The 24,778-nt window shown below is 37.4% G+C and overlaps 1 protein-coding gene across 4 annotated transcripts in view; it reads left to right on the top strand.

The window, feature by feature from the left end:
* Nucleotides 1-8,548: 8,548 nt before the first annotated feature.
* The window catches only part of USO1 (USO1 vesicle transport factor), a 59,256-nt gene continuing 43,026 nt past the window's right edge, over nt 8,549-24,778 (top strand). For 3 of the 4 annotated variants that reach the window (XM_083376302.1, XM_083376303.1, XM_083376301.1), the window contains exons 1-4: nt 8,549-8,704; nt 17,675-17,761; nt 17,863-17,927; nt 19,080-19,159. In XM_083376302.1, the coding sequence (XP_083232428.1) occupies nt 8,639-8,704; nt 17,675-17,761; nt 17,863-17,927; nt 19,080-19,159 (298 nt within the window). In that variant the 5' untranslated portion in view covers nt 8,549-8,638. Of the gene's footprint in view, nt 8,705-17,674; nt 17,762-17,862; nt 17,928-19,079; nt 19,160-22,336; nt 22,908-24,778 lie in introns of those variants that run through there. The other variant, XM_083376304.1, reaches the window with a different exon arrangement.

Genomic DNA, 24,778 nt, shown 5'->3' with positions numbered 1-24,778 from the left:
TTTGAATTGTTTTGCTTAGATTTGTAAGTTTTAACCTACTTGATGGAAATTTGTTTCCATCTGATTGGAATAGGATTAAATTGGAATTTGACTATCTTTATATTAAAAGCAATATTAAAGTTTAATATAGGACTATTTCAGTAACTAAAAAAAAATCTTAAGTTTATTTATTTATTTTTGTAGAGTTGCTTTTTGCTGTTGTTTTTATTTTTATGTTTTTATGTCTGTGTGCAGGACACACTGATAGAAAATAATACCTAAGAGAAATTGAACAGTGTAAAAAGGACATTGAAAATTTTCCCTTTGATAAACATCCAAATATATCAGCCTTCCCCTTAAGGGAGGTGCCAAATGGGGTAGATGGGAACAATGTCCCAAGGATAAGTTTTGTCCAAGAGCCGTTAAAGGCATCTGAAGTAAGGACATTTAAAAAAAGAATTGAGAAATCTAATTGAGGACCCGCTGGGGGCTGCTGAACAGTTGGATAATTTATTAGGACCAAACATTTATACCTGGGATGAACTGATGGCTATTTTAAATTCTTTATTTTCGGCTGAAGAAAGACAATTAATTCCAACTGCTGCAGCAGCAATTTGGACTAGGGAACATCCAAATGGTGGGGTAGTGGCAGATGTAAAGCTTCCTCTTGCCAGACCAAACTGGGATAACAATGATTTGGCTGGAAGACAAAATATGGAAGATATGAGAAATCTTATAATTAGAGGAATGAAAGAAGCAATACCAAAGGCTCAAAATATGACCAAGGCATTGCAGATAGAACAAGAGAAGGACGAATCCCCAGCTGCCTTTTTGCAAAGACTAAAAGATGGTATGCGTAAATATACAGGGATGGATCCAGATGATGATGCCAATGTACCACTGGTCAGAGTTCAATTTGTTACTAAATCCTGGCCTGATATAAATAAGAAGCTACAGAAATTGGATGATTGGACAGCCAAACCAATCAAGGATTTATTGAAAGAGGCTCAGAAGTGTATGTTCAGAGGGATACAGAGAAAGTAAGGCAGAAAAGTAAGATGATGGTAGCAACAGGTACAGCAAGTGATAAGCAGGAAAAACCTCCTAGAAGAGAGTTTGGGAACAAGCAGAGTTCCTTTGAGACAAGATATAGGAGGGGTGAAAGGAACCAGTATGTTAATGAGAGTAGAGGAAGAGGATTTGGAGGATTTTGGGGTGGATACCAGAATAGGGAGAGAATGTGTTTTGGATGTGGAATGAAGGGCCACTTTAAAAAGGATTGCCCTAAACATGAAAGAGAGCAGCAAATTTACTCAGTGTGGGAGGTAGAGGATAGTTTTTACTAGGGTTGTCAGGGGCAGTTTATTTTTAGGTCCCACAATGAGCCCTTGATAAATTTAGAAGTGGAACCCGAGGAGGAAGAGGTAGTGTTTTTCATTGATACTGGGGCAGCGCGCACTTCAGTGTCAACTTTAATACCTACCATGAAGATTAGTCAGAATCAAATTAGAGTGTCTGGAGTGAAAGGAGAAGGATTTTATGTAAAAGAATTGGAGGAAATTCAAATTGGGCAAGAAAATGGATAAAATATAAGGGCAAAATTATTGTATATACCAGAGGCAGGTGTGAATTTGCTAGGGGGAGATGTGTTAGGAAAATTGGGACTAACAATTACATTTAAGGAAGAAACAAATCCTCTTTTTGTATTAACAGAAGAAGATGAAAAGAGGATAAACCCAAAGGTGTGGTTTGGGGAAGGAAACAGGGGAGGTTTGCAAATTGAACCCCTAAAAACAGAATTAACAAGTCCAGATGAAGTAGTAAGACAGAAACAATATGCTTTGTCAATGGAGAGTCGGAAAGGTCTTCAATCTGTAATTGATGGTTTAGTGAAAGATGGGTTATTAGAACCTACCATGTCACCTTTTAATACACCTATACTTCCTGTAAAGAAATCAGATGGAACATACAGGATCTCTTTACAGGAAGGAAACAATACCAATGGACTGTGCTTCCTCGGGGATTTACGGAATCTCCAAACCTGTTTTGACAAGTGTTGGAACAGGTATTGGAACAATTCCAGGTCCCTGGAGAAACATACATGATACAATATGTAGATGATTTATTAATCTCAGGAAAGAAACGACATCAAGTGAAAGAAACAACTGATAAATTGCTAGAATTTTTGGGAGAAAAGGGGTTGAGAGTTTCTAAGAAGAAACTACAATATGTTGAAAGAGAGGTGAAGTATTTGGGACATTTGATAAGTAAAGGTAGTAGAAAAATAACACTGGATAGAATTGAAGGGGTGGTGAAACAGCCTCTTCCTAAAGATAAAAAGGAGTTGAGAAAATTCCTAGGCTTGGTAGGCTATTGTAGGTTATGGATTGACAACTATGCTAGTCTAACTAAACTTTTATATGCTAAATTGATTGAATCTGAACCATGGGATTTGGAGTGGGAGACTCAGGAAAAAGAAGATTTCAAGAAAATTAAAGAAGCTTTGACCCAAGCTCCTGTGCTGAGCCTTCCCAATCTAGACAAACCTTTTCATTTGTTTGTAAATGCAGAAGAAGGAATAGCTTATGGGGGTTTGACTCAAACCTGGGCAGGTCAACGCAAACCTGTAGCATTTCTGTCAAAAATTATGGATCCTGTAGTAAGAGGATGGCCAGTCTGTGTACAGGCTATAGCAGCAACGGCCCTCTTAGTACAGGAAAGCAGAAAATTAACTTTTTTTGGGGGGGGGCTCTCGTTGTAAGCACACCTCACCCACCAAGTAAGAACAATTCTCCAGCAAAAAGCAGGTCGCTGGTTGACTGATTCGAGAATTTTAAAATATGAGGCAATTTTAATGGAAAAGAATGATTTGGTTTTGACAACGGATCATAATGTGAATCCGGCTCAATTTTTAGTAAATAAATCGCAAACAAATGAAGAGAATTTGGAGCATTTTTGTTCTGAAGTAATTGAGATGCAAACAAAAATAAGACCTGACCTGGAGGAATGTCCCTTGGAAAAAGGGGAATCCCTGTTTATAGATGGGTCGTCCCGAGTAGAGGCAGGGATTAGGAAAAATGGCTATGCTATTGTGAATGGACACACCAAGGAATTATTGGAGGCTGGTGGCCTACCTACTAATTGGTCAGCACAAATGTGCGAATTATATGCCCTAAACCAGGCATTGAAATTGGTAAAATAGGAAATGTATATACAGACTCTGGATATGCCCTTGGTGTAGTCCATACTTTTGGAAAAAGAAAGAAAGAAAAAAAAACAATAGCTAGGACACAGAAGCAGCCACTGAAAGGGGGTTGCAAGGGATGAATGATACTTTAAAAAAACAACAGGATGGTTGTATTTATACTCTAGTTAAATAAATGTGATAAATATATGATATGTAAACAAGTAAATAAAAAGCTCTATAATATCTAGTGGTGAGGCTATTTCAATGCGTTCAAGTTGAATTTAAATTATCTCAAGTGGGGGAAATTCCACAATATGAAACTAATGACATGTTTATAAAGGATTAGATACTGGGGCTGTTTTCTGCTTTGTCTTTTCTCAGGAAACAAGGATTGTTAGCCCAGACACCTCCATTGGAGTTTGCTGTCCACAAGTTCCAGCTTGGTGATTGGGTCCTGATAAAAAGCTGGCGTGAAGAAAAACTTACTCCAGCCTGGGATGGTCCCTACCAAGTCCTCCTAACAATCGAAACAGCAGCTTGAAAAAGAAAAAAGAAAAAGGGTGGAGCCAAAAGAGTGGAAAATAATTCCTGGAGAAGACCCGCTGTGAATAAAAATTACCAAAAACTGACGTGATCATTGTGGGATGAATAGCTTGGATTTTGTTTGTGGTTTTTCTCATTGCAGGAGTAGCAGCTTTCTGGCTTTTTCGATCTGAGTGGTGGCCTATGCTGTACCATCCAAAGGATTCCAGAGGAAGCTGTGGACCTCCGCATTCTACAAACCCTTACATAATATGTTGATTCTGTGATTGCAACTGTATCACTGAATGCTGTTTTTGTTATCAATGTTGTGATTGTGGACCAGTCTGTCCCTATGAAGAACCTTCTGACATAGTAATAGTGGAAGATTGGTTACAAATGTGTAAAGGTCTGACGCCAAAAGAGCCTTTTTATCCCACATACCCAATTATAGGAGAAATTGAAATTGAGACAGCGGAAACACAACCTGACCTAAATTCAGTTATATTGGGAGATAGTGATATTCAAATTCCACTGGAGGATATAGAATGGATAGATTTAAGGTGTATACAGGCTAATCAAACATATATTGGGACTGTGGAAGGAATAATACAAATTAATCAGAAGGAATCATTAGGGAGAAAAATGTATAACCTTACACAAATCAATGAAGAAACTAATTTTGTAGAATATGAAAGGAAATTAGAAATACAAAGAAATTTGGAAAGATTTTAATGTTTTATTTTTAAAGAATGGTTAAAAAGAAAAAGGGTGGATTTGTGGAAAATAACTGGAAGTAGTGAGGAAGTTTAAAAATAAAAAGATATATGCTTTTAGTATTATCATGTAATCATATTTTATATTTTATAATAATTTTATAATCAATTGCTTGAGTAGATGCTTTGAGAATATGGGGAAAAATACAGGCCTCAAGTGGAGGGAGGGGGAGAACAGGAGTTACCATGGGGCCCAGTGTGAGTCACCATCTAGGAATTGTTTTTAAGTACCTTCTGGTGCCTGGTACCCCTGGCAGGTGTAGAAGATGGGAGATATCTCTCATCTAGAATTGATAGTAGGGGAGGGATCTTATTAGTATAATGTAAGCAAACAGGGGCAGAGATAATGTATTCTGTTTAGGCGCTTCTGATAGATTGTAACCTCCAAAGCCTAAGCCAATGGGGCCATGGGGGAGGGAATGGGGCGTCGCGATAGGATGTATAATAATATGTGATTTTGGAATTTGGGGTGTGGTTCAGTGTTTGGCTACATTGTTTGCCTTCCTGAATCCACCACGCTTTGCAAACCGTTACTTTTTGGACTTTGTTGTGAAGTCTAATAAACTTCTTTTCTATTTGCAACACAAACAGAGTGAATTTCAATTTGTGACTATTTTTGTGTCTAACATTGGGGACCCCAGAAAGTGCTGGAATGGTGGGGACACAATAGGGTGAGGGGAAAACATGCTGTTTGAGATGTAGTTTTGTGAAGCATCTTTGTAGGGGTGGGTATGGATTATTAGGAATCTTTCCACTTCCAGTCCAACTCCTTCAGCTTGGGAAAAATAAGTAAAAGCAACAGGGAAAATGAGATTTGCCTCTCTTTTGCTTCTTTTTCTCTTGATATGTCTCCTTCCTGTTAACTGATTAGATTTTTGCAGCTTTCCCACAATTTTACTGAAAACCAATTCAAGGGCTCATCTTCATGTCCAAGTGTTATTAACTCTTTCAACTTCTCTAATTGTGAGAATAAAAAGGAGAACCAGGTGGACTCTTAGCCTGCAGTTCAGAAGGCAACAGGCTGCCAGCTGTCTGTGAGTACTGACAATTACTAATTGGTAGTTGCTGATTCAGAATATGACCTTAGGAAAGTGCCAAGTCCAAAATCATACTTTAGCTAAGGAAAGCTGAGCAACAGAGGTGGCATAACACCTTAAGAGGAAGTGGCATTATATGCCTTTATCAGGCTATATCCAAACTGCTCCTGACCTGCTTCCTTGCTGCCGGCTTCCTGACTGTTAGTTTCCCCTGCTGCTTACCATGAGATGGGACTTAGCTGACTTCTGTGGAACTATTTGGTGCTCAAACTAAAAACTGTTTTAAATTACACTTTCACCATTTCTATTTCCAAACTCTCCTGGCTAGTAGATTGTAGAAATGGCATAATTATGAGGAAAATAACTCCACATTTTTCTTTCTCTCTAAATAGCCAGAGCTTTCTATATATCAAGATTTACACACTAATAAACACATTAATAAAGTTTCTCAGGTTTAATTGCTATACTGTGAGCAGTAGGCCAAGAGATGGACATGGACAAGAACACCCACTAACTGTGGCACAAAAATATCCCATTAGCCACTTTCAGAGGACATCTCATAATGCGGCCTTTGTCCCACTGGCAGTCCATCATTACAGAGGTCGCCTAAAACTGTATTTAGCTATTCAGGTTTTTAAATATTTTCTGTCTTTTTGTAAAGGCAGCTATTCTATCCATTGTACTTGTTTTAAAATAACATTTTCTTCCTTTCCCCATCCCTTTGCTTATATCACAGACATTCATTTACCACTTCATGCACCATCTTTTGTTCTTTAAAATTCTCACCTCTAGCCAATCATTAAAAGTTTTCTCCTTTCTCTAGAACCCATGATTTTTTTGGCTTTACCAGATACATTTCCTAATTATTTCTACTTGATTCATTTTAATTTAGTGTCTCTGCTGAAATATTCAACTTTCAATTGCAAATAACAAAATATACAGAATCACATTCTTATACACACCCATTTCCCTGTATTTCAATATTCATTCCTAGCAACAAACTACATATTACCCACTCTATTCTACCAAATTAACTTATCTAGGTATTTCTTTGGTAAACACTTTTATTGATGAATACACCACTTACTTGGTCCTTTTCCATTCTTTCTGTAAGAGAGCAGGCTGCCTAGAAAGTGGCCAGCACCTGTGCTTCTGTTGTCCTTTTTAAACCCTCTCCCCAGCCAGCACTGCAACTTTATCTGTAAAAGTGGAGCTGAGAAACAGCTGGTGTGGTATGGTGGGGGGAGAGGGAAGGGGTGGGTGGGTGAAGTAAAAAAGCTTGAAAGAGATAATTTTCTCTAACAGTATTTAAAGAATAGTGGGACACAAGTAGTAGTAGTACAAATACGAGGAGGAGGAGTAAAAACTCAAAAGGTGTAGATGTAGCAATGGGGAAGAGTGGTATAGTATAGACCAGGGGTAGGCAACCTTGGCTCTTTTATGACTTGTGGACTTCAACTCCCAGAATTCCTGGCTCAGGAATTCTGGGAGTTGAAGTCCACGAGTCATAAAAGAGCCAAGGTTGCCTATCCCTGGTATAGACTAATAGCTTTGCATGCTTGTGTGTTGGCTCTTTTGTGCGGAGCCCACCAAATTGGGTAAAGTTAAAATAACCCTTGCTTTACCACACACATTTCATAATTAGCTATTTCCCTTATTTATTTATTTATATTTATTTATTAAATTTATATACTTCATTTTAGTTTAATGTTTTTGCTGATATATTCAACTTTTAATTACAAATAAACAGAGGAACCTTCTTACACATGTTTTCCAATACTTGAGGGGCTTTCACAGAGAAGAGAGAACAGATGTATTCTCCAAGGCACCAGGAGCAGGACAAGAATGGGTGGAAGCTTCTTAAATAGAGAAATCCAGACTAGGAGACATTTTCTGTCAGAGAGAACAGTTAATCAATGAAATAGCTTGCCTCCCAGAATTCTGGGTGCTCCATCATTGGAGGTTTTCAAATGTTGACTGGATAACTGACGGGGATGTTATAAAGCCTCCTGTTACCTTATTTTAATGTTCACTCATTATAACAAACTACATACTATCCACTCTCTTTTACCAGATTAATTTATCTAGGTATTTATTCAACAAACATTTTATTGATGAATACAAATTAATTTACTTGGTAATTTTTCATTATTTCTGTGTAACTTGAAACAGTTAATTTTCCCTGTCAAATGCAACTACCTTGATTTTCAGTAAATTAATTTTCAGATTCATATTCTTGTTCCCTCACACAATCTATCTAAAATTAACTGCCAACATACTCAACACTATGGCATTATTGATCTGCATATAAACTAGCTAGCCTTTATATTTTAGCGTTGTTTCAGTTACACTATCTCCTATTGCTGCCTCATCGTTCAATTGTTTCACAGCATTTAATAGTTTTTTTGTTTTTCTTGAACATTAATATTTATAGTATTTCATCTCTTCCTACTGGAAGACATTTTCCCTTTCTGAGAAATGTCCACCAAAATTAATGGAGCAATCTAAGATATTGTGACGAATTCAGAAACTGAATTTCAAAGTTTTAGTTTTTAACTTTTAAAAACATCGACCATTGAATTCTGCAGATGGGGCGTCCCCTCAATGCCTTAGGACTATTCTTAACCAGTTGCCCTAATAACATATTAAGATATGATGCGAAGCTAGTTTGAATTCTTATTTGCCAGAACGTTATTAAAAATATCCCTTGAATTACAGAAAAGTTCACCCTTCATTGGCCTTGCTCCAATGCTTTCCTTTCTAGCCAAATATTCAGAATTTAATGGTAAAACCACCTTGCTTTCCATTGATTTGATTGCATTTTAAATGTTGAATATCTAAAATGACGAAACACAACATAAAAGCCGTTTTGCTTTAGAAATAATACGAGTTTCGCGTTCGGAATTGGACTAAAACTCAGATGCCTAACCGAATGCCATACAAGTTTAGAAAGATCTACTAAAAACGGAAGTTCTTCCTACAACTATTAGTTTCTATCTCTATGATGACTACCGTGGTGCCACGTCTTAACGCAAGCGCATTAAAGTTAATGCTGACGGTAGTTGACGGGGACCTAGTGGGGAGTCGCGGCCTAAGGACCGCTGAGAGAGAGAGAGAGAGAGAGAGCCCACGGAGACAAAATGAATTTCTTACGGGGCGTCATGGGCGGCCAGACCGCTGGACCTCAGCCGTCCGGAGCTGACACGGTAAGTTGAACAGTGTGATGAAGAAAGTTCTGGTTTAGGACTCTCTCTCTGCATGGTGACTCGTAGGACTCTCTTCCCGGCAAAAGCCCTGCTTTACAGACCCACGTTGTACCCTTGGCACACCGCGCGGCGTTTTCGCTGCTTTTGCAGAGCTTTGACAGAAGCTTGAGGGTGGCAATACCTTCGAGGTAATCCGTCTGTGTTGTGTGCGTTTCTTTATAATAATATGTAAAGGAGACTGTCCACGTAAACAAAATATATCACAATGAAATTCTGCCTGGGGTGATAAAGCCTGGTAAATACTGTATTTAGTACAGTACGTATATATTTGAAAATTAACGAGCGGAGGGGCTGAATTTTAACCATTACCATTTATTTTGCTTAATTTGCCACCTTAGTTTCTGTAAGCTAAAGATCAGTGCTGCAGTCGCCTCTTATAAAACAAATGTCTCCTGGGTCTCCTATGTCTTTTTTTTTAAAAAAATCTAGTGTCATTTCAGCAGTGAGTCCAAGAAGAGAGGACTTCTATTATTATAGTTGTTCCTAAGAAAGAAATTTATTTTCGTTTGACAAATATTGTAGTACAGTACGTATTTCTGTGCAAAGGTTTTTGAATTTATATTGACAATAAGAACACATAAGACCAGAAAAAATAATCTGACATATTCAAACATTTTATATCTTTTTGCCCAGCTAAATGATAGCACCTAGCCAAACTTGGCTGACCTAAAAAGAAGCCTCAGCAAAGTCAGCCTTAGTACCTGATACAGGACTACCAAGATATATTAGGGCTATACTAAGCTGGAAAAATAAAAATAATATTAAAAATAAAATAAAAATATCCTGGAATACGAAATCACATCTGCATTGTTGCTAAAATAATACATATATTATGGGAATTGAATTGACTTAGAGGAGAGCACTAACAAATTGCTTCCCACATTTTCCTCACAGTTGCTGTACCTTGTTTGTATATGTCATGTTTTGTGTTCAGAAAGAAGTATGAATATTTTAATTTGGGGTGATAGCAAGATACTGGGTTTTATTGGTAATTGGATCTGGATTATTTGCAAAAAAAAATCACTAATTTCTTATTTGCCATTGTTTTGGGATGGGATGGGATAGTATAGGATAGAATTCTTTGTTGGCCAAGTGTGGTTGGACACAAGGAATTTGTCTCCGGTGCATAAGCTCTCTATGTACATAAAAGTAATAGTGATAATCATATACAACATGAAATCTTGAAATACGTCATAAATCTTGAAATACAACACTTCATAATCATAATAAATAAACAGGGATAGTCATACAATACTAAGCAAAAACATAAATCATACTAGGATACTAAAAAAACCCAATATAAATTGTAAGATACAAACAGCAAAGTTATAGTCATGACAAGAAATGGATAGGTAATAGGAAAGATAAATATCATAATAATACAGCTTTACTATGTATTTTGAAGTGTTGTAGGAGTTAGTTGTTAAACAGAGTGAAAGCATGGGGGGGAAAAACTGTCCTTATGTACAGTTGTTATGGTGTTGATGGATTTTAACAGCAATAGCACAAGATAGCATTTACACCTAACTACCTTACATTCTCTAATACAGAGCTTTTCACCGATTGTACCACTTTTAGGATATGGTAATATCCAAGTACTACCAGTCACCTAGCAAGGTGTCAAAACCTTGATGACCAAAAAAAAGGAAAAAAGTGATAAAGTACAGGTAGTTCTCAACTTACAACAAATCACTTAATGACGTTGAAGTTACAATAGCACTGAAAAAAGTGACTTTTTCACACTTATTTTTCACACTTATGACAGTTGCAGCATCCCCAGAGTCATGTGATTTACATTCAGATGCTTGTTAACTGATTCATACTTACAATGGTCACAGTGTCCCAGGGTCATGTGATCACCTTTTGCAACTTTTTGACAAGCGAAGTCCCTCCCGTTGTCTGTTCCTTCCCTCCCTCCCTCCCATCTTCCCTGCCTAGGTAGGGACAAGGGGAGGGGGACAGGCTGCCAGCATGGCTGTGCTGCCGGTGGCCATGGCTTGAAAGGCCACTGTAAATTGCTGGACAAGAGCCACACAGCGTTAAGAGCAGAGTGGCAGGAAGATATTTGTAATGAGGAAAGGAGAAAAACAAACATCTCCTGAAGGAGATCAGCAAATGGCCCTCACCCACTTCACACATCCATGGACTCCGGGAGGAGGGGACACTGGGAGTGGCATGAGAGTCCATGTTACTGGCAGGCAGCAGTTCTCACCGTGCAGAGCAGCTGGGCCAGGTGAGGCAAACCAGTGACATTCCGAACCTGCCTGGGTGCGCACAGAGGCGGTGGCGAGCGCATGCGCCTGGCATCCCAGGTGACTGTTTTGCCACACAGGCTTACCATGTTCTAAGTGCTTCCATTTCACCCAGGACGCCAGGCACATTTGCTCACTGCTGCCTCTGCACACGCCCAGGCAGTTCGGCATGTCGCCAGTTTGCCCGGCCCAACCCAGCCTCTCCGCACAGTGAGGAGAACGCGTCGCTGCCTGCCAAAATTGGGCAGGCTGGGAGGGGGCTGGACAGTGTAGCACAGATAACATGGACTCTCATGCTACAGCCCTTCCCCAGCTGCGTTTCTTACCTGTTTGTCACTGCCACCTGTGTGCACGCCCGGCCTGTTTTTTGTCCTCCCCTCGCCCTCCTCCTCCTTTTACCTTCGGTGCAGCTCCAGCTTACTCTTCCTCCTCCTCCCAAGGCTGCACCTTTTTTTCTCTCTCTCCCTCTTCCACCCAAACTGCCTCCTTTTATATTTCTTCCTGTCTCTGCACCCCTCCTCCTCCTCTCTCTTCTGGAAGTGCTGATCCTGGGGCCTTTGCCTTGCCCCAGCAGCCCTGCAGCTCCTGAAGACTCTCACATCAAGTCCTGTGCTGCGCCGCTTTGGCTCGTTCCCTCCCCCCACTAACACTTGGCTGCCAAGTGCCAATGTACCAGAGGTGGTACGCATACTACTGGTTGAAAAGCCCTGCTTTAATACAGCAAATTAAATAGAGATTTGTACAGATAATTGGTTATAATTTCAGTAGGTAGCATATTGCTCCATGAGATACCAGTAAGTTTCAACCTAGGTGTGTTTGTTGAATTTCTAGTCTAGTAGAACCCTGGATTCTAATTTTTAAAACTTATTAGATTCTGTAAATCTAAAAACTTCTCATGCATTTCATAAGTACTATTTTACTTTACTTTGGGATTACTTTCAATGAAAAACAAGGTGCTATAAATAATCCTCTAAAATTATATTAAAGTAGAAGATCAAATGTGCACTTACAAGTAGTAAAACACAGGGTTTTTTTTTCTCATAGAATGCTCAGAACGGCGTTCTAGCAGCTTTTTTTGAAAAAAAAAGCTCCCTCTATTGGCTTTAGGAGTAGGCAATCTTGGCTCTTTTTTATGACTCATGGACTTCAACTCCCAGAAATCCTAAGCCAGCCACACTGAGGGGAAAGAGAGAGGTTTCCAAGCTGAGCCATGCTGGCTCAGGAATTCTGGGAGTTGAAGTCTTTGAGTCATAAAAGAGCCTGCACTAGAGGAGGACATTAAAATTATTTACAGGGTTACTTCTTTAGGAACTAAACTTTTAGAATCTAAAACAGCTAATTCAAAAAAGCCAACAGGAAAGAACCTCACATTTTTCATCTGCTTCTGTCTTTTGGAAGGTAAAACTAGATAACAAAATAATCTATTTCCTATGTTAACATCTCTGCAATGAAATAAATAAAGGTAACAGGAAAGAAATGAGAAACATTTTTCTCAATATGTCTAATTTAGTTGATGCTAGAAAAAAAAGTATCTGTTGTACACTCTTGAAAACTATTTTGAATCTATAACCATCTATTACAACTAAACCACTTTAAATTAAACAATTCTTAAGAATGAAATATTCTTAATTTGGACTTTACTTTTACTGTTTGGTCTGTTGTATGTTTTGAAAAATAGATTATTTAGAATCTAGTTATGTTGCACTTCAGTCTTTAAATAATTAACCCAGTAGATACATAACAATATATGATGTTTTCCTTGATGAGCTTAACATCAATAATAACATTTATTAAAAAGGCTAAAATAATTTCTGGTGGTATTATCTGTACATTAATTTTGTTTAGTCACAATCTTTCACTTTTCACATTCTGGACAAGCAGTGGTCATGTATCCTAGCAAAAGATGTTACATATGTGCATAAGTGTAGTCAGTAGCACATGCCTTTTTAAAAATATCAAACATGCAAAGAAACAAAAATAAGTCCAAAATATCTGTATTACATCCAGAAATGCCAACTTTGCAAGCAATATTTCTCATCCATAACTATGGCACCCTAAGGATACCTGCATACATGCAAATGCTTCTCTGGGATCAGTAACGCAGCAGGGATTGCTTTTTCCTTCCAGTAACAGATTGCTGGGAAATACCAAACATGGCCTTGAGAATTCCAATGTTTGTTACAAATTTTTCTGGATGTGGTTGGAAAGAGGCTGTTTGGTGCCGGAGACCACTGCCACAAGGAACACAGCTCTGGGTCGAGGTTTGGAGCAGCTCCGGATGGGGGCTCAGCATGGGCCACGGCGTGGCAACTGCGGGGAGGGGAATCCCCACAGCATGTGGCTCCAAGCCGCAGGGGCGGGGGTGTAAAGGATGGGCGGTGACACCGTAGCAAGACACCGGCATCGCTCCCAGTGACAGCACCTCTGAGTTCTGGCACCTTTTTTTTTTTAGAAAAAAGCAATGGTAAAACATATAAGCAAATCAGAGAACACAATTTCCTAAAAGGATGGATTTTAATTTTTCCCCTACATCCTGCCTTTTAATATAGTTCTCTTATAGTTTATTTTTTATACAAATTTTATTGATTTTCTGATATTACATTCACATATTTGTGAATGGGTAGTAGTAATTCAATTACATACAAATATCATTAGTACAGATTTCAAATTGCTACCATAAATTTCCTCTCTTTTTCCCTTCATATATACTGTCTATTTGTAAATTAAAAGACGTTTTATCCTATCCATCACATAGAAATAACTTTCTTACATATATCCATAGTTTTTAGTTTACACGTATTCTAATTGTTTTCACATACAAACTTAGACAATCAATGACCTAATAGATTTATCAATTTTAATTTCCACTAACATTTAGATTTAACATTTGATATTTATGATTCCCAAGATTTTTAGTATACTCCCAATTCATCTATCACCATTCCTCACAAAATCTAATATTCAAAATACACATCCTGTTCACCCTCTATGTCAACAAGTTAAGGATACAATATGATATCCTTTTTGCTAATTTTCAGTTGTTTTTTTAAGTAGTAATCAAAATTTCTTTTTATTTCAATATTTAATGCTTCCTCTCCTCTTTATATCTGCTCTTGCCTAAACTGATAATTTTCGTTTTTAACATTCCATATAGACCTATTTATTACTTTCAACGATAATTTTTAGCTTATCTACATTATTGACCTTTACATTACCTTTATGCACAAATCAATATTCAAATTAGCTATTAATATTTATACTGCTAAATTTTAATTACCAAATTTTTTTCTTTATCTTAGTTCATAACAATGTCTTGTGTTCAACGTACACATCTTATCTATTTAAGTACATTCTGTTTCAGATTTCAATAAGATGGTCGAAACTCCATTCTTCTTGAGTCTTATTCTAGCTTTTTTCCTTTGCCAAATCATCTTCCATGTCCTTGTTTTTGGGTCATCGAACCAATCTCCTTGTAATATCATGTATATTAATTGATATTGGCAAAACCATCCGATCGCCATTTTTTTGAGAGGACTTGTAGGTCTAGTGGGTTGTCTCTTTATTCTTCCATATCGATGTAGTTGTTCTGAATTGTTTGTCTTCTCATCCAACTGTTCTTTTTCTAGATCCTCTAGTTCCTTCTGAGTTGTATAAGAAACCTTTTCCTTTTTCCAAGTTGTCAATCTCTTTTCTGGATTTTCAAATATCAGTATTGTTTAATAGTAGATTCTTCTGTCATGGTACTTGAATGTTTCATTTTTTCTATTGTATTTTGTGTAGATGGTTCTTTAATTGTGGTCAAAGTTTGGGCTTTCATATCTGGGCTGTCTTCTTGTTCCTTCACATAGCTTCTTAGTATTTCATTGGTTGTGGTAAGAATTTGGATTAGTGTTTTTAACATAGCAAGATTTTGTTGATCTTCATCTATACATAAATTTTGTTCCTGGTCTTCCATGTTGGTATTTTAAACTAAAGGCTTTACACTTAGAAAATCCAAAAGAAAGATTTTTTTCTAGATAGGGAACACAAAGCCTTTCACAGCTGTTGTTTCAAAGTTCTCAAGGTTATGTATCTTATCTATTTCACTGGACAGTCAGCCAGGCCCCTTTTAAGGTTTCCCTTTGAGTCCCAAAGTTGTCTTAATCTTTTCAGTTTTTCTTTCTTTTTTCATAAGAAAGAATCCAGATTTCCAACAGAAGTAGACAATGAAGAATAGGAAATGAAAAATATTTCAATCCACATGCTTTGAGAAATAAAGTTCCAATTGGGATTCAGTTACTTTTTCAACATTTAAAACGTCCTTGGGTATTTAGTTGCCCGCTCTTTCTGGAGAGAGGGCTGAAATCCCCCTTCCCTCACTGCAGGGGGGAAGATGCTTAGCAGCTTAAGGAGGTACAGAAAGTAGTTAGGATGTAAAAGAGGTAGATCTCACCCAGTCTCTTCCGTGTTGCTTTAAGAGTTGCCTGATGGAAAATGTGACTTCGGCTGTTCACAGCCTTGTGACAGTGGGATAATGGCCGGTCCTTTCGTCCACATGTTTGGAGTGATCGCCAGGTCCAACGGGAGAGTTGCTGCTCTCCTGCGATCCAGCGAGGCCCCTCCTTGCCGGTTGCCTCTTCAGGGCGACTTTCGGCCCTTTTCAGGGCCCTCCAGCGATGCGAAACTGGACGGGGGGAAAGGAGCAAGTCTCCCAGCCATCCATAGCGGCTGTGTGGCATACCGGAAATCCCAGTTCTCTTATATTTTAATATCTGTATTCACATTGATCTTTCTAGAATATTCTCCCCTGAAGAATTGATTAAAGCAACCTTAAAAACAACACAACTTCAGTATACACTCTAATCCTCCATAATTATGAAAAAAACAGACATTACCACTAAAGAACATGTACATGACTTTTAGCTTTTAGTAATTTACTCTAAAAAGACTCTTGTATTCCTTTACACATATGCACTAAGCCTAAAGCATATGTGTAAAAGAATACAAGAGCCTTTTTAGAGTAACTTACAAAGAGATGCTAGAGTAACGCATAGCTTGTTTTTGTTACTTATTTTTTTTTCTTTTTGTAACTTGATTTTAAACATGACTAAAAAAAATAAGTGGGAAGCATTTCTTTCAGTTGGTTCATCCACATAGGATTACTGAAAAATAAACTCAGTATGATTGTTGAGTAGAAGATAATATGCTGTGACCTTTGATAATATTGTTACATACAAGGCATAAACAACATTTTGCTTATGTTCTGAGCATATTGTAAATATTTCTGCTGACTAAGTTTTTTCACCAAAATTTCTGGAAAATAATAGTTCTGCGTTTCTAAATGTTAAGATGATAAAAACTTGTGGCTGTTCCTGAGTGAGGGAACTGTTACTGAGAAGGCCATCTTTTTCAGTGTATGGAACTATAGACTTCCCCTCCCTATTAGAAGGGAAAATTCCAACTGCAGTAGATGATGTTCACAAGTAACAGGGACCTGAGCTGACAAAGAAAATACTGACAAGTACTACACAAAAAGCAGTTGTAATTTATAATATATATATTTCACAATTGTTAAGGTTTAAATGACATCATGAATCCTTTTTCCTGGGGAAAAATGAATAATTGTTGGTAGATTTCAAGTCAGAGAGGAGGAGAAATGAATGAAGGCAGATTATTTACGGTAATTCTTGTTTGTCTTGTAAGCTTTCCCTGTAATGCCCAGCTTTTACCTGCAAGAAGCAAACATATGGTTATCATAAATTTATCTTCTTAGATTGATTTAAAACTAAAAAAAAATTGCTTGCTTTTTACTGTTGAAATGTGTTGGTTGTGATTCTTTTAAAAATATGGAGCAATAAAGCTTAGGTTCCAGTGTAAGACTCACATGAGGGGAAAAAGAATTCAATGGTAAATAATTCTTCTGATTTGTTTCATAACTTTAGTATGGCTGTGATCATCAACAGGCATATTCTTTTAAATGCCAGCACAGAGAACTTTGAAATAAATATATTACAATGGATGGAAACTGATCAAGGAATTAACCTGGAATTAAGGAGAAACTTTCTAACAGTGAGAACAATTAACCAGTGGAACAGCTTGCCTTCAGAAGTTGTGGGTGCTTCATCACTGGAGATTTTTAAGAAGAGACTGGACAGTCATTTGCCTGAAGTGGTATAGGGTCTCCTGCTTGAGCAGGGGGCTGGACTAGAAGACCTTCAAGGTTCCTTAAAGCAGGGGTCCCCAACCCCCTGTTCGTGGACCGGTATCGGTCCGCAGCATGCCAGCCACCAGGCCACACAAACTGCTCCATCCTCGAGATGCAGGCAGTATTCAAAACCATACCCTCTCTGGTCCACGGAAAAACCTTTCTCCATGGCACCAGTCCCTGGTGCCCAAAAGGTTAAAGCAATTCGATTCATACAAAACATTAAGTCAATATCAACTATGCTGTACTATAGGTTTGCACTTCTCTATGTATGAAACCATGTAGCACATAATTTCAAATGAATTCATATTTATAAAATTGTGCATAAATTCATATTCTTTTTAAACTAACATATAAATTATACCATGTTTAATTTTGATTACAGTGAGAAAATAGGAATAAATTCTAAGCTATAAATCTTGAATTTCAGCATTTTAGAACTCTAGTTTCTGAATCATTTTATTTCTGTTACAGATTCAAAAATTGTGTGATAGAGTGGCATCTTCCACCTTACTTGATGATCGTAGAGATGCTGTACGTGCCCTTAAATCTCTTTCAAAGGTAGATATGTGTTTTTTTCTAATAAAATTTCATGTGCATTTGGCATCTAGATTGGTAGAACATGATAACATTTTTTTGAATACTTGCTCTGTTCCTGGCAGAAATATCGTTTGGAAGTGGGGATTCAAGCTATGCCTCATCTTATACATGTTCTCCAAACAGACCGGTAAGATTTGCCAGATTATTTTAAAATATACAAATAGGATCTTCCAATAATAAAATCTGAATTATGAAATTGAATTATGATTAAAATGCACGTAATATATTCATGAGAATCAAATTGATCAGTATCTGCCCAGTTTTTCTGCAATAATGTGTATATCTCATTCTACTTTAGTAAATTCAAGAAGCTTCAGAAATTATCCGTGTAATTAACAAATTATTTACATTAAGAAAATTGACCTGGAATGCATGGGACAGGTGTTTCTTGCTTACTCATCATTTGTTCAACAACAATTTGAATAATGAACTGAATAATTAAACTATAACTAACAGGTCCTTGAAGTTTCAGCCTTTGTACCAGTGATAGGTCACTTGATTGAAATCCAGCCATTGGGTTAGGACGCTGAGCTTGTCGATCAGAAGGTCGGCAGTTTGGCGGGTCGAATCCTGAGTGCGGCGTAACAGAGTGAGCGCCTGTTACTCGTCCCAGCTTCTGCCAACCTAGCAGTTTGAAAGCACGTAAAAATGCAAGTAGAAAAATAGGGACCACTATGGTGGGATGGTAACAGCGTTCTGTGCGCCTTTGGCGTCTAGTTATGCCGGCCATATGACCACGGAGACGTCCTTGGACAAGCGCTGGCTCTTCGGCTTTGAAACAGAGATGAGCACCGGCCCCTAGAGTTGGAAACGACTAGCACGCATTTGCGGGGGAACCTTTACCTTTATGTATTTATGATGGTCACAGCATCCCACAGTAACATAATCTCCATTTGTGACCTTCACAATTGTCTTCCAACAAGGAAAGTCAATGGGAAAGCAGGCAGGAAGTCATAAATTATGATTCCATGACATTGTACTTAATGACCACAGTTGATTCACTTACAACACAGCCAGAACTACCACACTGCTCTCATAAGTCTGGCACAGTGATATTATTTTTCTTTTTAGACCACATTGTGTAATGACAGAGTTGTCAGTTGCTATTGCAGTCAGTATGCAAAGGCTACCTGTAGTAGAATTCCTGATCATACTCCTTATCGAGTATTGGGGACTTTGCAATAAGCGTGGAAATGAAATCAGATTATATAATTATATTATTTGCAGTGTTGGTATTATATGCAGTATATTCAATGAGAGTTTGTTCTTTTATTCATAGTTCAGATTCGGAAATAATTGGTTATGCTTTGGATACCCTCTGTAATATCATGTCCAATGATTTGGAAGAGGAAGAACAAGGTAAGTAGTTTATTTTTAATATATACTTAACAAATAGAGTTTACTTAATTTTATTTAATTTGGTGAAGTAACTTTTTTTTAAATTATAGTGATCTGCTTTAGATGTGCAAGGCTGCATTACATTTTGGCTCAGTTGCTGTCACCTCTATAATGGCCAGAGGAAATGTGATGCATATAAATCCAGTTTTAAGTTGAAAAAAGCTTTCTGTATATGAACTTGAGGTACTATGACTATTTCAGAAAAAAACAAGATATAATCCAGGATGTAACACACACCCCATTTTTGCAAAATGGTTATTGGATGGGATATATTGAGTCCTTCTCAAGTGCAGCTACAAAGAAGTGAGGAAAAATAGAGTACCCCAGGCTTGTGAAGTTCATGTAGTTATAGATCATAGTTTAGGGTTGCATCCAAGCTAAAAAAAATTTTGCTTTAGTCTTTAGGAATTTTTGTTTTGGATTTGCATGTTTTCTTTTTAATGTAGTGTTACCTAAATAAGCAGCATCCAAGAGCATTGTTTTAAATTCAAGAAGTATATGCTGAAGCCAATGGTCACAGAAATCAATTTGAATGCTTATAAATCAAACTAAGTAAAGTAATTATGTTGGAATTTTTAAAATTAAAGGTTCTCATTTCATTCTTGTTTCAAATTATTTTGTTCTACTGATAGCCACATTTCATTGTGTTTCTTTTTGTCTTATTTAAAGTTGCCAGCTTTACCCTTTTGCTTTTTTTTAAACGTTTCATGTTAGAGAAAGTAATTTAAAAAGATCCACAGTACTATGTTGATGTGAAGGATTGGAACTGCTGTTTTATTAAATAGGCCCAATAAGAAACAAAATACTGTAAATTGCTTTCGCAATATTGGGAGAATGCCTGTATAGCGGATCCTGCATCTGGGACTCAACATCAACCCAAAGGAAATCTTAATCTCTAGACACCTGGCTATGCCAAAATCTACTAATTGATAGGCATGCTTTTGGTAGCACAGAAGACAGACTTATGACATCCGAACCAGTAGTTCTGGAACTATTAAGATTCCTACAAATAGGACCAAAGTGGAAGGGCTTTGGGAGATTTTGAGAACCACTGAAAAGGAAGAGTTCAGTAAGAGTGAGCTGAAGCAGCACAACCCAAAAATCCTCCCTTCATTGGCTTGTTATAAATTTGCCTGAGAACTAACTTTCACAGTTGCATTATTACATTCTTATCCTGCCCATCTTGGGTTTGCCATCCAGATGGGGCTTGGCAAAGGCTGACAGCTAATGCATTGTATCAGTTGGTTGCCACTTTGGATTATGTCCCGGTTGGGTGAAGGGCATCCTTTCCTAAGAGCATCCATGCTACCAAACCTATTTGGTAGATGCCCAAAAGCATACCTATTTTGGGTAGCCAAATTAACTATGAAGATTACAGAATAAGGGGCTGTCTCTGTGAAAAGAATATCAAGGTAAGGTGGTGCTAAGACTAGACCTCTGCTTCATACCCATTGTCAGTTCCAAACTCCACTGAGCACAAGGGATTGTATTCCCCCTTCCCACCCTAGATAACAAACCTGCCATGATCTGGAGTACTTAGAATGTACCAGTACCACAGATATATACTAAATATATATTCAGTCTTATCACCTATAAACTTGAGGAATTTACCATCAGCAAGTGTGTCAGAAAATATATTGCAATGGCACGTTCAGACAGCACAACTCTTCTTAGCATATCTGGTCAGAGTGCCAGCAACATCAAAGGCTACAATGGTGAGAATTTATCTTAATTTTTTTGAAGATACTGATCTGGTCTGAACCATTTACATACATTAAATATTATAAGATAGAAAAGTGAGGCTCCACAGATCAGTACTGAGGAGGCTTTAACATTAACATCACCGCCCTTTAACATCACCGCCCTGAGTCCTTCGGGAGAAGGGCGGTATACAAATAAAATTAATAATAATAATTAATAATAATTAAACTAACTCTGAGTATACTAGGGTTTTTTGTTCTTTCAGTTCCATCTTCAGTGACCAAGAATTATAGTTGGATTTAAAGACTTAGTTCCTTTCACAGTCAGTGACAGTCCCACCAAGAACCACATACTGTAAAGATGTTACACTATTGTCAGTTGAAGTTAAAATATGTATCTGAAGGGAGGGGCTTAAGCCTTCCCTTCTAACTAGAAGAGGATGAGTAAAGTATCTTTTCTATAGCACCAGTTTGTATTCTTCCTTTCAACATCTGTTGTATAAAATCACCTGTGCTTTGCATTATTAAATAGAAGTTGCTTTATTTTTTAAAAACTTTCTCTCTTTTCCTCTGCTCTGACAGATGATTCTGAAGGTAAAAAAAAACAGTGTATATCAGCATAATGCATTTAATTGTAATTCTATTAATTATTCACAACACCTGTTTGAAAAAAGGGTGCTATATTTTAGAAAATAGTATTAGTTTTAGCACTTTTTACATGCACACAAATGTCTTGACACAAACTTGACATGGTCTTCATGTTAAGGGGAATCATGTAGTAATTTTAGGTATTGAAATAAATATGGATAATATTAGATACTGAAGTAAAATACTTGGATTGTTTTTTTCTTAAAGAGCTTTCAATTAATATACTGTTTCAAAATAATTGCTAAAGAAAGTTATTCCTTGAATAATCTATAGGAGCAAATTGACTTTTTTGTAGTATCCTTTTAAAACAGAGTTGGATCCATTAGCATGCTTTAAACTAGAAAAACAAGGTAGAGAGAAAATAAAACAGTTTTCACCTGGTTAATAATATACTTATTCATTACACACACACACACACACACACACACACACACACACACACACACACACATATATATATATATATATATATATATATATATATATATATATATATATATATATATATATTTGTGTAAATTACTAACAAAGAATTAAAGGGAAACTGAGATGCATTTCTGACTCCTTAGTTGTCCTCAGCCAGCTATACCCTTCTGAGATTCGAACCTGGGCTGATTGCATACAAGGCAGTGTAATCTAAATAGTTAACAAGCATTTAACACACACACACACACACACACACACACACACAAACATATATATATATATAGAGAGAGAGAGAGAGATATGTTTTCAGAAAAAACAATATATATATCCTTAATTATCTTAAAAACCTGAATCCCAGGTACACTCATTAAAACACAATGAAGCCACTGAACTCTGGGATAGAGAGAAATCTTTTTAATAACTTAGCTTTCGTCAATCCTCTGTTGACATCGTCAGATGTCTCCGGATTACAGTCCACGAGCACGAGTTAGTGGTCAGACAACATGAACAGCATTCTCAAGCATGAGCGCATGTAGCTGAGAGTGATCATACATTTAATTTTGCGGGGGCGGAGGCCATCGCCCAGGACTCCACGAAAGGTGGCCACTTATTAAAAGAAGCTTGGTTATTGGATCAATATTCGATCAACCGACATGTAGAATTACTACCAGCATATCAAACGCTGAGAAGGCACAAACAGCTGCGCAAGGCATCAGAGTGGGCAAATCTTTTACCACCTCTACACCGGATGAATAGAGGTACAAAAGATCCAGGATGCTTACCCATGGAACGGCAGGAGGTCACCGTGAATGGGGGAATGGAGACACCAGCACGACCCATTGCAGGATCGGGGGAGAGACTGCAGGCCAGTGCGATCAGGACGAGGCATACAGCTTAACGATGCTGCCGGACAAGACAGCGAGAGGGATGATCTGGTAATGATGCTAAGCAGCCGCGTGCGGCAGGACGGGCGCAGCCAGCGGGCGGAGCAGCTGGGGGGAGGGAAAACATTAAAATTGAGGCAGACACTGACCAGTATGGCACAATCAGGAGCAACACAGCCAACTGTGGGAGAGCGGGGGGCGGGTAGACCGGTAACGCAATCCATGACTAGATCACTAAATATCCACCTAGCTGTATAAGCAAGTTTTCCAACCACCAGCTTTTACTCTGACAATGTCAACAGAGGATTGACGAAAGCTAAGTTATTAAAAAGATTTCTCTCTATCCCAGCCAACTACTCTATACGTGTTTGGAACAGTACATGTAATCTATGAACTGTAATCAATGTACAGCCAATATAAAAGAAGTTTTTTTTCCTATCATTTCCTATCATTTTTATACTTCACTGTAATTCTTGCTGTCATTTCCTGCATAATGTTCTCTTAATTTTTAACTTCCTGAAACTCAGATCAACTCCAGTCTTTGCGATTGGAAGTATATCATTTTGAAACCTTTCAACTTTTGAATTTATCTGATCCCAAGCTGTGTACATTTATAAAATAGCAATGTAACACTAGGCTTCTTTATATTTCTTTTAGGGGATAGAACATGATCCCCTGCTAAGAACCTTGGTGAATGTTTAAGACTGCAAATAGTCTTTAAAGCCTTGTTTATTACATCTTGTGGCTGCAATTGCTTTAAGATAAGTGATAAAATGGTATGAAAACTATTAGTGGAAATAATAAAAGAAAAAAATAAATCACTCCTTCTCCCCACCAAAAAAAAATACTCCCACGACTACAGTCAAACTTTAAATAATAGAATTTCTGCTGGAATGGAACTGAGTCGGGCATAATTAAAAAGCCTTGTGAAGGATGGCATAGATATTGACCACAAGAGTAACTCTGTAGTATAGTAGGAAATGCCCTAGGATCAACTTTTTTTATACCAGTTAGGCTGAAAATCCACATGATCAAATGGGATACACAAGCACTATACAATATCTCCTACTTTACCCTTTGTTTGGGGATAAATTGTTGCACACTATAATGTTGTGTTCTAGGCAGTTAGCAAGCATTGGTATATGCATAACAGTGGAAAAAATATGACTTCTATATAGACAAGATTTGCAGATGTAATTTAATCTCCTTGATATAAGATCAACAGTATTTATCTCCCTAGTATTGTCTATTTCTCATATTAATTCTCCTCTATACCACGCACTATTTTTAATTTTTTTTTAAAAAAATGTACTGTAAACATTAACCCACCTTTCAGTAAATACAGTATGTTGACAGCTCTCCTTTGCTTTTTTCCTAAAAAAATTGGAGGTGGAGATCAGCAAGGACTTCTGGTCTGTTTTACAATTTATGATTATTTGTCACAACACTAACAGTGATCCACATATTTTTACATTTTTATGTTCAGTGCTATGTATCATATTGATTTCATAGTTAATGAGTGTCTATCTTGTAATTAAAAAGGGTAAATGTTCCACAGTTATGAAAAGATTTCACAATTAATCTGTGTCAAATTACATTTTCCATTTTGCTCTGAAAATACAGATTTTTTATGTAAGACAGTCACATAGTTCTGAAATGAAATAGGTTTATCAATGATGCTGACCTCTTGAGTGCAAGAAATAGCAATTCTTGTAAGGTCAAGCAGAAAAAAATCTTTTTGTCCCTTTCAGTTCTGAAGAAGGAAAATCTGACAAAGAAAAAGATTTGTAACCAGTAGGGAACCATCATTCTACAAACAGCTGGTTCCCATCAATAATTTTTCAATAAGGAACAGCCAGTATGAGAGTATCTGTGATTTGACATTAATAAGAGGCACCTCAGATCAGCATTAATGAAGTGAC

This window comes from Vipera ursinii, assembly GCF_947247035.1.
Source record: "Vipera ursinii genome assembly, chromosome: Z".
In the NCBI taxonomy this organism is placed as follows: Eukaryota; Metazoa; Chordata; class Lepidosauria; order Squamata; family Viperidae; genus Vipera; species Vipera ursinii.
This window is presented reverse-complemented; position numbering and strand designations above follow the sequence as displayed.